Here is a 15442-nt window from a genome sequence, read left to right as displayed (position 1 = left end):
CTTAAACTTGTTAAATTCTGCCGTATGAAAAGACAAGTAAATAGGATCACTATATTTCTATTGTTACTTTCTTGGAATTGAGTAAAAAAAAAAAAAAAAAATTAAATTTTGTAATTTAAAAAAAAAATAATAAATAAAAAAAATGGTAATATAGAGCAATAAACAAGACTACTTATGTTCATCAACAGAATCTCCTCTATATTAAAAAACAGAAATAAAGAAAAATCAGTAATAGTCAGCTAATGTATTTACTAACTTCCACCGTAGCGTTACTGGAAGCAATGACATTGTATACTTTTCAATAACGCCCTTTTCTTCTAATTTAATAAATCGCTTCACAATAGAAATAGTGAAGAACAAAAGTGAAGGAATGGATTTACATTGTCACTGCGAGAAGTTAGGAAGTATGTTAGCTAACTGTAACCGAAAAATCTGTCTGATGTACGCATTCGTGACAAAAGGAAAATATCACATAAATTTACCAAGTACTTATATTTTTAACTAAGAAAATAAATTTTATGCATCATTTTAAAAATAATGTCAAGAAAGAAAGGAAATAGCTCAACAATAATTCAAACTTGCAACATTTTTCTTGTAATATCTACAAATTTGCTTTAATCGCTTAAAAATGATTTTCTTATTCAAACAAAGAGCTACTTGATAAATTTATGATTTTTGGACTATGATATTTTTGTTTTGTTATGGGTACGTACATTATTGAGATTTGTTTTCTACTTTTGTTTTTTTTATTATTAATATAAATAAAATGAACTCATTTTTTCCCCGTGGGATTTTGACCTTAATAGGATTAAAAATCAAGATATTTCATGCAAATATAATATGCACAAACGGCAGAACAATATCTGAGGTGTGTTATAGGCTTATTATTTCTCAAATTCCTCGATAATCTTAGATTTCTATACTTTTTCTGCTGAGAAGTCACGGCCAAAATCGGTTGAGATCAATGGAAGTGGTAAAATATTTTCTCTCTAATAAATTCCTCCTCCCCTTGCCACCACTTAACACCGTTTGGGGATCGTTCACAAGGAACAGTTGAGAAGAGAACACCGGTTTGGCTTCGTAGTTCTTTCATGTGAAGTTATTTAAAATCACTAAACTAAGCTGCAGTGCTCTGTGGCGTAGTGGTTAGCGTGCTGGACAATTCACATTATATTTTCACGTTTGCGCCGACCTACCGTAGTCGTTTTTTTTGTTTTTTCCCTAAACAACTGGAATGGACTTTTCTTGGTGGCCGAACTGTTAACGTTGCAGATGTTTTTTTTTTTTTCACACTTTATTTTCCTACTTTTACTCATGACTCCGGGTTTGATCCTTCCTACTTACCTACCATAACATTTTTTAAAACTCCCTCCCCCCGTCCCGGAAACAAACACTCGGGCAACGCCGGGTACCCCCGCTAGTTATTAATATAAGGGAAATTCTTGACAAGAGCACAGGATAAACTTACTTTACTATGCGTTCATCAGGTGAAAGTATTGGTGGGACAGCATAGCGTTGAATATACAACTTCAGATACGTATAGAAATAGTTTGGAAAGGCTTTTCCTCTCTGTTGAATAAGATATTCTTCAGCAGATAAGCGGTGCGTTGGATCCTTCTGCACCATGTGGCGTACCAATTCCTTAAAAAAAAAAAATTGTATATATATATATATATATATGTACAAATATGCAACATGTGGCATACAGATTCCTAAAAAAAAAAAAAAAAAAAGGTTTGTATTACTGTACACATAGATTCGAAAAAGTTGTCAAAAAACAAATATATAACAAATAAATGTTATCAAAAGCAAGATAAGTTACTTTTCTACCTAACCGGATAATTCTTTTAGTGTTTTTATTTAATATAACATGTTTATTCAGCTCGAAAAACATGCAGTCTTTACCGATGTATTGGAAAATCTTAAATGGCGCTCGATTCTGTTGAACATGGTAAGTTTGGGAAAATGAGTTAAAAATAAAAAAAACTATACAAAACACTGTTAGAAACTCAATATATGTTACCATGACATGGGCTGACATATATTTGGTGGGTTTTTAACAATATTTTGTATAGTTTTTTATTTTTAACTCATTTTCCCAAACTTACCATGTATGAATATGTACCAAATGAAGAAAAATAAATACATAAATAAATTTGCATGTATATGATGACCTTATCTATTAAATACATAGCTAGTAGACCCATCCGAGGACTCATCCCAAGATGGGGGCGGGATTAATTTCTGTGACGGTGCAGTTACACCAGTATATCATGTATACAACGCAGTGCATCACATTTGTGTGCCCTTTTCTAATATTAAAATCCAGATATAATGCCAACAGATTTCAAGTTTTGAATCCTTATTCCAATTTTGATCCAATTCAATTACATGGCTTTGTGCTAGAAAATGTCTAATATATATATATATATATATATATATATATATATATATATATTTGTATTTCTGTCTGTTTGTTTGTTCACAAGTTGATTAATATATACAAAAGCTTCCTTACTTTACTCTTATTTATTTCTATATATAGTATGATTCTTGCAAACTAGATACAATAAAGAAATCATCTCATTTGTATATTACATTAAGAAAAATCGATTTTATTAAATAGCGATATCTTAGTTAATGATTCTAGCAAGAGAAATGTTATAAGTGTTCTATTTAAAATTGTTATTTAATAAATTTGAAACAATAATTATATTGATAACATATTTAATTAAATTTATTTGGAATTATTATTCCAACATCGATTTTTTAAAAAACTTTTTTTTAGAGTTATTCACCCCTTAAAAATTTCCGAACATTTCATTTGTTTTTTTTAATTATTTTTTAAATGGCTATACAGGAATCGGTAAATTTTTATGATATGACCCAGAATCATTTTACACTTAAAAAAAATAAGATCTACTGCCCTCCCCCTCTAAATTCCACAATTTACATTTTTCTTTCTTTTTTCAAATTAATCTCATCGATTAAAAACTTACATTTCTAATTAAAAAAAAAAGGTAAATTTTTATGTGACCCAGTGTTGTTTAACCCCTAAAAAAAAAAAAAAAAATTAAGACCCAGGAATGAAGGGGGAAAAAAGAATGAGGGGGAGGGGAAGAATTACATTAGAAACATAAAATGCCGAAAAATTTCATTTAAATAGATATTTCCAATGCTCCCTTTCTATGTTAAGAATAGCTTTCTAAAATCCTGCAAAAATTTGAATTATTTAGAATTATCGGCCTTATCCTTCAAACTATTTGCAAAATAGCATCAAGGGATCATGGTTCTTCTTTGTCATTGTCGCGAAAATCGAAAAATGAAATACTGTATTTCAAGTGAAAACTATGGTATCAACTGAATTTTCATGCCGCAGTAATAAAAATATCCAAAAATTATGAAAAACGATAATTATTAATGAAAACAGTTTTCGAAGACAATTAGCAAAGATTTTGTTAAATTGGCCAAAGATTTTCAGAAAATATTTACCTCCCTTTTGTTACAATTAGAATTCTCTGGTTTCTTTTTTTTTTTTGGCTAGACTCAATTTTCACTAATTATCTTCAAAAACTATTTTCATTAATAATTAATTATCTACCTTATCGGTTTTCATAATTTTTGGATATGTTCATTACTGCGACATAACAATTCAGTTGATACCATTAGTTTCACTTGAAATTCAATATTATAATTTTTTAATTTTGCTACAATATTGAATGAAGCAGGAGCACTGATTGTTGTTTAGCCATAAATTTAATTTTTGTTTTTAAAATAAAACTACCCCTCGCCAAACTTTCACAAAAAACACTCGTCTAGCTGAAAACACTATCAATAATTCCCCTTCCTCTTTATCTCTGTCTAAACCTAAACGTAGATTCCATGAACAAAGCTTCTTTCTAAGAACTGCACACCTGTGGAATTGTCTTCCGTTTTCCTGCTTTCCAGCTGACTACAATATGGTTGTCTTCAAGTCCAATGTAAACAAGTTCTTGATGAGCCGTTCCCCTTAAGTTAACAAATTTACTGAATTTCCATTACTGACGATTACTATATTGTCCAACTGACTACTGTACACTCTTTAACCCTTATCCTTGAGTGGCCCCTGAGCCCTGATAAGTGGTGATGCCTATGAAAAAAAAAAACCTGATCAATTTAGTTGTGGTGCACAATATTTTCTTCTGTCACAGGTATATAGATCATAAATATTTTTTTTTTGCCTTTTCTTTTTTTTTTGGGGGGGGCGGGGGCGGGGGAGCTATTGTCTTGCGCAAAAAGTTAAAATCAAGAACATAGTTGAAGTCAGTGTCTCTAATGATGTTCACCTAAACAGATCAGAGAGAGAGAGAGAGAGAGAGAGAGAGAGAAAGAGAGAGAGAGAGAGAGAGAGAGAAAAGCTAATGAAATAATAAGATCTTATGTACAACATGAAAAAAAAAAACTTCCAAAAAACTGGAATCTTAGGAATACTCCATTATTTCAGTAATTATAAGAGCAACCAGAATTTCAAAAACTACCTGGCAATTGTAGCCAGTGAACCACGTGCAAGAGAGATACAAACAATTGCACTTAAAGGGACCGTTAGAATCTTAAAAAGATCTCTTGGTGGGAGCCTCTGAAATAGTGTGTGAATGGCTAGCATCCGGTAGGATTCCCCATTCCGAGCAGAAGCAAAAACGGTAAGAAAATAAAAAGAAGAAAATGGATGCTACTTATATGCAAAACTGGAGCAGTTTTACTGTTAAAGTAAATCATCATTATCATCATTATCATGGTCAGAGAACACATGGGAGGAAGTGATAAATAGTGACTTGGCCAGAGATAGGTTAGTTTGGAAGTCAATTTCTAAAAGCCATCCAACATATGTTAGCATATAAAATGGATGTTAAACAGATGGTGATGGTGATGATGATTGGATTGTGCATTAAAAAAAAAAAAAAAATTTGCATAGTTTAATTAGTGGGTGAATGTCTAGCACCCAGTAGCAAAAAAAAAAAAAAAGAAAAAAAAAAAAGAAAAAAAAAAAAAATTGAAAGAAGAAGAAGAAGAAGAAGAAGAAGAACAACAACAACAACACCAAAAAAAAAAAAAAAAAAAAAAAAAAAAAAGTGGATAATAATCATGTATAAATCTGCAGCATTTACACACATTTTCATGATTTAACGTCTGGTTTAGAAGTGTTGGACAGTTAAGGTAGCAAGGTCAGTTAGCAGGGACAAATCAAATGAAACACGTGAGAAAGTAATGATGATGAGAAAGTAGGATAAATAAAGATCTGGATAGAGCTAAGTTACTATGAAAGTCAATTTCTAAAAGCCATTCAATATATGCCACCATGTAAAATGAACATTATAGTGATGATGATGATGACATGGGACTGCAAAAAAAAAAAAAAAAGATTGTAGATTAGTAATGTTTTAAACTTACGCATTTCAGGTTAAAACATTATTATATACTTACATGTCATGCTAAAATTAGTATAAATTCCAAAAATTACAAATAATCCAGTAGATGTGCTAGATATATTTTTAACAAAATATCAGCCACAATTACGTTCTAATGTTTTGTGTTTAAAAATGGTGACCTGTTAATTTAAGTCAAGGGAGATAAATCAGTTTGTCATACTAAATCGGTTGCATAACTCTTCCACATTACACCATCCGATAAAATTCAAACATTCCATAAATTCTATTTTTTCTTGTAATTATTTTCTACTGGATCTATTTTTTGTTAATTTTCTTTGGAATTTATCTAATTTCGCCATGACACGCAAGTACATAATAATGTTTTTACCTGAAATGCGTTGGTTTAAAATATCATTAATCTACACAAGCCCCATTTTTTTTTTTTTTTTTTTTTGCATAGAATTCAAATAAAATATGTATTCAAATAAAAATTGAATTCAATAATTACTCTAATGCTGGTATCTTCAATTTTTTCAAGAACCTTCCATGGACTGTATTCTCCATTTCGGTAAGCAAGTAGTTGCGAAAGATCAAAAGGAGGTGTTCCTTCTGTGAAGAGTTCTGCAATAACACACCTAAAAAAAAATAAAATAAAAATAAAATATATATATATATATATATATATATATATATATATATATATATATATATAAAACAATATGTTTTGGAAGTTTTTAGATGAAGATTGATAATTTGGATTTTTAGGATTTATTTTCACAACATTTTGACTGATGTAACCCCCTGACCTCCTCCAAGTGTGTTTTGTTGAACTGAATCTTTACACAAAACTTCTGAATCTGTATATAATTTCAAACAGAACTGTTTCCCCTGTTCCGTCATCCTCTGCTGACCATGAAGAAATCTGGAGTAATTGACCCCCAAGATCGCCATGGGCATAGAAGATGTGCCTATATAAAAGATGGCTTTCCATGTGGTAGGAACATCTCCAGAGAAGATCCTAACTTACCCTATATGTGCTCCCGGGTTGCACTAACTGAAACTACTGCATTTATATTTGTCTCTATCGCCCCCACAACAACAAAGTTATTATCTTTAAAAGTATATCTGAGAAAATTGACCACACCCTATCTGCTTATCCTTCAGCTAATATTCATGTCTGTGGAGACTTCAATGTTCACAATGTGGAATGGTTAACTTAAACAAGACCGATGATGAGGGGAGGTTCTATCATGATTTCTCCATTGCTTATGACTACTCTTAGATTGTTCACGAACCCACATGTGTTCCCGATACTGACGGCCAGTATGCAAGTCTCCTAGACCTCTTTCTCACAACTTGCCCTGAACTGTGTTCAGCTTCTGTTCTGTCTCCACTTGGATCTTCCGACCACTCAGTTGTATCAGTTAAGATAAAAATGAAATGTAATAAGTCCCCAGATGTACCTATCCATTGTACAGTATATCGATACTCTATGGCTGACTGGGATAGCTTCCGCACATTTATATCAGATCTACCTCTGCGTTCCATGTTTAAAAAGGATGTGTCCTCTATAGTATCAGACCTGACAGAATGGTTAATTGTAGGTATAGACCGTTTCATATCCTCGAAAAAATTGAACATTGTTTAAATATTATAAAAACAAACAGAGTTATTACTTCGCTTTGTTTTCATTTTGCCCCCCCCCCCTCAACCACACATGCCTCTAAAAACCCGGGCAACGCTGGGTACCCCCCGCTAGTATTAAAATAAAGACGATTAAAAAACAAAAAAAAAAAATAGTAAATAAAATGTCCTTTTTCAAAACTAATATGCAAATTAGTTAACTTTGCAACCGATACCACACACACACACACATATATATATATGTAAAAAAAGGTGTTGAATTAACTTCAAATTAAGCCTTTTCACTACCATTTCCTTTATGTGAACCATTCCAAACAAAGCATGAAGCCACTTGATGTAAGCTAACAAGAAAGCTGATTACCGCAAAGATAGGGGATACTCACTGGCCTTAGTCTTGAAAAGATCAAGACTATAGGTAGGAGGAAAACACTCAGAAGAAAGAGAGTTCCACAAGCCTGCAATTCTTGGAAAGAAGCTACTGGAATAGGAAGCTGTATTACAATGAAGTATAAAAAAACAGCAAACTGATGAAGACTACTAGATCGACTGTGCCCAACGAGCTGAAAAGACGAAGCATTAGTGCAAGAAAGAAGCCAGATTTTTCACATTTATATTATCTGGGGGGAGGGGGGGATCTAAGCACTATGGACGGGTTAAATAGTTTTTTTTTTCCTAAGCTTACTTAGATGAATGAAGTGATAATCTCCACCAAGCATGACTTCCTGAACAGCCTTGATTTGTTAATGATGTATCAAACTAAACTATCCTGAACTGACTTGGCTTTAACGAGAGCCTCACTATTGTCACATACAGCCCAATCATATTGATGCACTGGTTCTCATTAGATCACCGAAGTTAAGCAACACTGCACCTTGTCAGTACCAGATGGGTGACCATTTGCGAATACCAGGTGGAGCCTATTGGAGGACATCAACACCTCCATGCAAGAACTGCAAAAAACCTAAAGCTGTTATCTCTCCTAACCAGGATGTATATGACTAAGGACCGTATGTGAATTTAATATCCTTTGACACTCCTTCCTTTGGAGAAAGCTGGTTAAATTGCACTAAGATGAACACTGCTGGCATGGCATTATCATTACTACTAATGAAAATGCTTCAAGCCTGCAGGACATATGCTGAAACTTCCTGATATTTGTATATTGGTTTTGCAAAAGCACATTTTATCAATCAACTATTAATTGTTGTTATTTGGAACAAATTCGTATACAATTTTCTATTTTGTAAAGAAATTTTAATTTTATTTAAAAAATAAATAAATAATGTAAAGTAAGAAAGATTTGAAGATGGAGTTCAGTTTCAAATGAATTAAACTATTACCCTGCAGAGAAGATATCCATTGCTGGGGTAAGGTCACCGGTTTTAACTTCACTGGTGGTCAAATCCAAGCTGTTCACCTGACCAGTGAGGTCTGCATTTTTCCAACTGCTATCAACAAAACGTTCAGGTGAAATATAGCAAGTCCTACGTCGGGAAGTGTCAAAAAAGTAGGAAAAATCTGAAGGATTGTCCTGAAATAAAGAATGTGAGAAATTTGTAAAAAAAAAAAAAAAGGGAAAAAAGTAGTGGGTAAAAAAAGAATGGGGTAAAAAAAAAAATGAGGGGGGGGGAAGAAGGGGGGGGAAGGAAAAGGGGAAAAATGGAAAAGGGAAAAAAGGAAAAAGGGAAAAAAGGAAAAAGGGAAAAAAGGAAAAGGGGAAAGAGAAAATAGGAAAAAGGAAAAGAGGAAAAAGAAATGGGGAAAAAAGGAAAGAGTGGAAAAAAGCAAAAAGGGGAAAAGGAAAGGAAAGATGAACAAGTAATAAATCAGAAAGAGGGAAAAAAAGAATGAGGGGGAAAAAGAATGAGGGGGAAAAAGAATGAGGGGAAAAAAGAATGAGCAGGGAAAGAATGAGGGGGGAGAGGGGGGAAAAAGAAGGGGGGTGGAAGAATTAGGGGGAAAAAGAATGAGGGGAAAAAAGAATGAGGAGGAAAAAAAGAATGAGGGGGGAAAAAGAATGAGGAGGAAAAAAGAATGAGGGGGGGGGGGAAAGAATGAGGGGGAGAATGAAGGGTGGAAAAGAATGAAGGGTGGAAAAGAATGAAGGGTGGAAAAGAATGAAGGGGGAAAAGAATGAAGGAGGAAAAAGACGGAAGGGGGGGAGAATAGGGGGGAAGAATAAGGGGGGAAGAATGAGGGTAAAAGAATGAGGGAGGAAAGAATGAGGTAGGTTGGAAAGAATGAGGGGGGGGGGAAAGAATGAGAGACAAAAAAAGAATGAGCGGGAAAAATAAAAAGGGGAAAAATAAAACGGGGAAAAAAAAAGAAGGAGGGGAAGGAAAAGGGGAAAATAGGAAAAGGGGAAAAGGGAAAAAGGAAAAGGGGGAAAAAGGAAAAGGGGGGAAAGGAAAGGAAAGATGAACAAGTAATAAATCTGAAAGAGGGAAAAAAGAATGAGGGGGAAAAAGAATGAGGGGAAAAAAGAATGAGCAGGGAAAGAATGAGGGAGGAGAGGAGGGGAAAAAGAATGAGATGGGAAAAAGAATGAGGGGGAGAATGGGGGGAGAATGAAGGGGGAAAAAGAATGAAGGGAGAAAAAGAATGAAGGTGGGGAAGAATAAGGGGGGAAAGAATAAGGGGGGAAAGAATGAGGGTAAAAGAATGAGGGGGGGAAAGAATGAGGTGGGTTGGAAAGAATGAGGGGGGGAAAAGAATGAGAGACAAAAAAAGAATGAGCGGGAAAAATAAAAAGGGGAAAAAAAAAAGAGATAAAAAGAAAGTGGAAAAAGGTAGAAAAAAGAGAGGGGAAAAGGAAGAGGAAACAAGGTAGAAAAAAGGTATAAAAGAAGGAGGAATAAAGAAAGAGGGGAAAAAAGAAACAGGAAGTAAAAGATATTCATTAAAAATAATCTCCATACACAAAAGATAAAATAAAATTATTGTATTTTCTTGTTTAGAATACATTCCTTCTTATGCGTTAATCCCAAGGTCTGCATAATGAATTTTCGTTTTATGAAGATCGTTGAGTAGGTTTCTGCCTATTTTATCATAGACTTCTCTCTTTCCGGAAACTTCTAATTTAGAAGCAATTTTCATAACAGTATCCTTGTTGATCCTCAGTACATGTCCAAACCATCTGAGCCACTTTGGAGTGTCAATGACTTTTATGACTTTGCATAACAGTTGGTCTTGGTTGATGAAAGAGCTGAGGAGAGTTGCGAAGTTGGACAGTTGAACACAGTGTGTGACTTGGAGAAGATGGAGGAAATGAATTGATCAACCGACTGACGAGCACAGCCTTGACAGTAGATGTAGACATTAGCCCTTTAGAGGGTTGCTTCCCGTGTATGTTTCACATTTACACCCAGAACCCAATAATTGCAGAATGTGTTGGAGTTTGTGGGGGTTTTTTTTATACTTAATGTAAGAGATGCAGACAGGGTCAAAAATGAGTAAACGAAGGAGAAGAAATCCACATGAACAGCATTGGGGGTTGGAGGCAATGTTATTAAGCAGAGTACCACATGGTATTACATTAGTGCCTTTTCTGGTATGTTGTACTATTGGTAGGGAAATGAAATTAAGGTCAGCCAGTTGCCATGTTTTGGAAATTCTGAAATGTTATTGTTACTTACTTCTGGTAGGTATGTTGGCTTAAAACTTGCAAAATCTGTGAGAAGAAGCCAATTCCAACTGGTAATCATTACATTTTCAGATTTGATATCACCATGACAAACCTAAAAAATATATAAGCATTACAAATATGAAATATGTGAATAATAAAACATAAATAATTCATTTAATATATATATTAACTTTTATTTAATATATATATTAACTTTTATTTAATATATATATATTAACTTTATATTTTAACACATTAAAAAAAAACAAAAAACAAAAATGCTAACCTAAACATTTTTTTTTGAATATGACTAATTTAAACACATTGGCTTAAAAAAAAAAAAAAAGATGCTAGACTAAACACATTGGCTTTTTCACTTTTTTTTTTTTTTAAAAAAGGCTAACCTAAACACATTGGTTTAAAAAAAAAGAAAAGAAAAAGCTAACCCAAATACATTGACTTAAAAAAAGAAAAAAAAAATAGGCTAACCTAAACACATTGGCTTAAAAAAAGAAAAAAATAGGCTAAAAAAAAAAAAAGGCCAACCTAAACATATTGACTTTTTTTAATAAAAGGTTAGCCTAAACACATCATTTTTTCAAAATTAACCTAAACACATTGGCTAAAAAAAAAGAAATGGCTGATCTAAACACATTGTACGTTTTAAAAAGGTTAACCTAAGTACATTAGCATAAAAAATGGTAATCTAAAAATTATAAAAATAAATCTCATTAAAATAATAAAACGTATTAAATTTTCGTGAAATTAGTCTTGTATATTATTATTGCTATGCCTTTAATTGCTGTTGATAAAACCCACAAAACGTTTTATGTGCATCAATAAAAAACAACAAATAGTGCCGATTCTAAATTATAAAAAACAACAAAAGTTGAATCTGTAGACACAACTTTTGCTTTCATTAGAGCAGATTTGGTAATTGTATTTAAATCGGAAGAAATACGTATGTATGCATATCTACTGGTACCATGTAACCCAGTACTACCTGCCTCATGGTCGGGTCACCGGCGACTAAACTGGTTCCCCCACCAGACTTGTTTGGTGAGGAGGGCGGCTAGTCTCCCTGAAGGATTAAAAACAAGACCTTCCAAAGGGTGAATGAACTCTTTTTCTGGGTCAACGGCCAACTAGCACGTGTATATTTGTGTGTGTGTATGTGTGTGTGTGTGTATTGGGGTGGAGAGGGCTCCCGTAAGCCGTGGTGAAGGCAACCTTTCTAGGAGAAGCAAATCTCTGATTTAAAAAACCATAAAGCGGAAGACCATTACCCGCATTAAGCTGGTCTGCAGTTTAATTTGTTGCTGGCTATCTTGCTCTTGCTTGTTGCTGGATCTGAACATTTTGAACCGAGAGAGAGACTTAGCTGTCGTACAAAGCTAAGACTCTGTAACATCATATTTGTATAGATACTCCCTCAGGCATTTGGGCTCATGGATTTTAAATGTCTGAGGGAGTGGCACTCGTCTGACAAGACGTTGCAATCATATATATATATATATATATATATATATATATATATATATAAGTGAAAATGTGTGTATATACTCAATAAATTTTAGATCTACAGATTTAAAATTTGGTACATAGGGTATGTATATCCCTGTTAGGAGAGACGCTGATGTTAGGTTTTTGCAACTCTTGCAGAGAAGTGTTGATGTTCTCTTACATATAACACCTGAAATTCCCAAATTGGTCACCCATTTTAGTAATGACCAGACTCAATGTTGGTTAACTTTGGTGATCTGATGGGAACCGGTGTGTCAATATGATTATACCCGAAATTGTATCTAAATTATAAATGCCATAAATTAATCTTTGGAATAAACCACATATTTGTATGAGGAAACTATTTTTGTGATTTACTTAAAAAAACAAACAAAAAACACCCTTTATTTGTAGCTATAAAAGACGACAAAGAACACAGTGTATCATTTTTTTAAAAATTAAAAATGCATAAGACAACAATAAAAATAGAGCGTGATACAAATTCTAAAACAAGACACTTTTTTGGGGCACTAAATTATTAAAATCAAATAAATGCAAAGTCATATTCACTTTTAACTTGTGGCACTGATTCAATGCACAGAGCAGTTGGAATGCAATCCACTTTTTTTCTACAGCATTCAAAAACGGACGAGTGCTTATGCGGTCATACAAACTGTCCTTGGTGTATTGTCGAAACAAGAGTGCTGCTTTATCAGATTGCTGAAAAAAAACAAAAACAAAAAAACACATAAAACAAAGGATTACTAACAGAAAAATTACCAAAGCGCACCCTAGAATCACCCCCCCTCACCATATGTAACATGCTGTAACGTTAATACAAATTAATATCATCATCATAACTTTTGTACAAATTCAAAGGAAGAAGCCTTATAGAATAAACTAGTAATAATTAAAAACAAAAAAAATTTTTTTCAGCATACAAAAATAATGAAAACACGAGACTAAACACATGTTTACATTATCAATGCCTTAAAACAAGGTTCCTATGTAGTAGTGATGATTCCAATATTTTCCTTTAATTCCGATATAATTATGGATTACGATTATTTATAAATCTCTAACTATTTAACTATGAAGTAATTTTTTTTACCTCCAATTATCATAAACATAAGTTAAATGTGCAGATATTTTCTTAAGTGTAAAAAATACACTTGTAAGGGATGACCTATAGATTTTAGTTAAAAACAAATAAATATTTATTATTTTATCATTGTTATCAGCAGTGGAAGATTTTGCTTTAAAACAAAACTAAACAATAAAAAAAAAAAAAGACAACACTATTATGTACCTATTTACTATGCCTCCCCACGGGACAGAGTTAGACACCAGGGTCGTTTTTTAACGTGGAGAAAAGGTACAAAAATAAAAATTGTCTCAGTCATGAAGGATTTCTCCTCCACCGAAAGAGAACAAGAAATAGAAGTGCAGCATCTGAAGAACAGATACTACACTTTGATCTTGTCCCGAATGCCAAGTAACGTTGATTCCGTTTAATAAATCTTGCAAAAAAAAAAAAAAAACAGATTTTCATGAAATTTTTGCATATGTATTCGCTTTTGAATTAATTTATATTTTCATATAATCTGTTGAATTTCAAAGACAAAAAAAAAAATAATCAATTTTTAAAAGATTAAATGATTTAAACTCTATTCTTCCAAAATATTCAGGTTTAAACATAGAATTTTGAATAAATGTAACCTAAATTTTCAAAATATTTTAATAGAAAAATTATTGCCGTCTACAAAATAGTGAAGTAGAAATTTCAAAATTATGATTCTATATATACAAAGATTAATTCAAATAATACGAATTATCAATACTCATCTCCAAATTTTAGAAGCATGATAAAAAACATGCGTTTTAAAAAAACTTATTTTACTTACAATAAATTTCTGGAATGGTAAGCAGTTTGAAGATCCTTGTAGCAACACTCTTATATCTAAAACAAAGAAAAATAAATTTAATTGACTACAAATGTAATATTCTCTCTGGTCAGAAACATTTGGTACACAGTAAGAAAAAAACCCCAAAAAACATCACAGCTTTCTGTTATTATGACAACCTTTTTTTTCTTATTTTGTTCTAACCGAGGATGGGGCATCCTACAAGATGCTAGACAGTCATACACTATTGCATACATTTTAACTAAGAGATCTTTTCAAGATTCTAACACACACACATATATATACATGCACATATATACACAAGCATATATACACACACATACAAATAGACATATATACACACATCTATACATATACACACGCACACATATACATATATAAAAAGTTTCGAAATAAGGACGAAACGTTGAACACATAACTCAGTTTGTTTCTTTTTATTTATTTATTTTGTCAGAATACTATTTCCATTATTCTCATCATATAAATATATATATATACACACACACACATATATATACATATATACACACAATATATACATACACACACAATATATACATATATATAAACACATATATATACATATACACACACACATATATATACATATACACACACATATATATACATATACACACCCACACATATATATACATATATACACACACGCATATATATACATACATACACACACATATATATACATATATACACACACATATATATATACATATATACACACACATACATATATACACATATACACACATACATATATACACATATACACACACATACATATATACACATATACACACATACATATATACACATATATACATACACACAAATATATATACACATATACACACATATATATGCACATATATACATATATATATACACATATATACACACACACATATATATATACATACATACATACATATATACACGATGATTGCTGCATCTTTCCATATGAAACATACACATATTCACACACACAATTATTGCTACTTCTTGATAGAAGCTATCCATCTCTTCAGGTTGATGTCCAGTGTCCATGTGCACGTCAATCCAACTACACTCTTGCATAATTGTTCACAAATGTGGCAGGGGAACTTGCCAATGTTTAGTAGTGATTGTGGAGGAACTAGAGTTTTTTTTTTTTCAATTTTCTTATGAGTTTGTTCAAGCTAGGGATGGAGCATCCTACCAGATGCAAAACATTCACACACTATCTAAAAAATTCCAACCGAGGGACAATTTTAAATTTTAACTGACTCTTTAAGTGAATCTCTCTTGCACTTGGTTCACCGAGTATATTTACCAGATAGTTT

General features: G+C 32.4%; 1 protein-coding gene across 1 annotated transcript in view; it reads right to left on the bottom strand.

The window, feature by feature from the left end:
• The window catches only part of LOC145268329 (phosphoinositide 3-kinase regulatory subunit 4-like), a 126318-nt gene that overhangs the window by 88668 nt on the left and 22208 nt on the right, over window positions 1–15442 (bottom strand). The window contains exons 4-9 of the mRNA XM_080123819.1: window positions 14082–14137; window positions 12748–12897; window positions 10685–10786; window positions 8390–8580; window positions 5914–6040; window positions 1469–1641 (exon numbers count right to left, since the gene is read on the bottom strand). Coding sequence (XP_079979945.1) covers window positions 1469–1641; window positions 5914–6040; window positions 8390–8580; window positions 10685–10786; window positions 12748–12897; window positions 14082–14137 — 799 coding nt within the window. The remainder of the gene's footprint in view (window positions 1–1468; window positions 1642–5913; window positions 6041–8389; window positions 8581–10684; window positions 10787–12747; window positions 12898–14081; window positions 14138–15442) is intronic.

The sequence above is a fragment of the Euprymna scolopes genome, chromosome 43, assembly GCF_053919585.1.
Source record: "Euprymna scolopes isolate OS-2025 chromosome 43, ASM5391958v1, whole genome shotgun sequence".
Taxonomy (NCBI): domain Eukaryota; kingdom Metazoa; phylum Mollusca; class Cephalopoda; order Sepiida; family Sepiolidae; genus Euprymna; species Euprymna scolopes.
The sequence above is the reverse complement of the archived record's forward strand: the minus strand, read 5'-3'. Positions and strand labels throughout refer to the sequence as shown.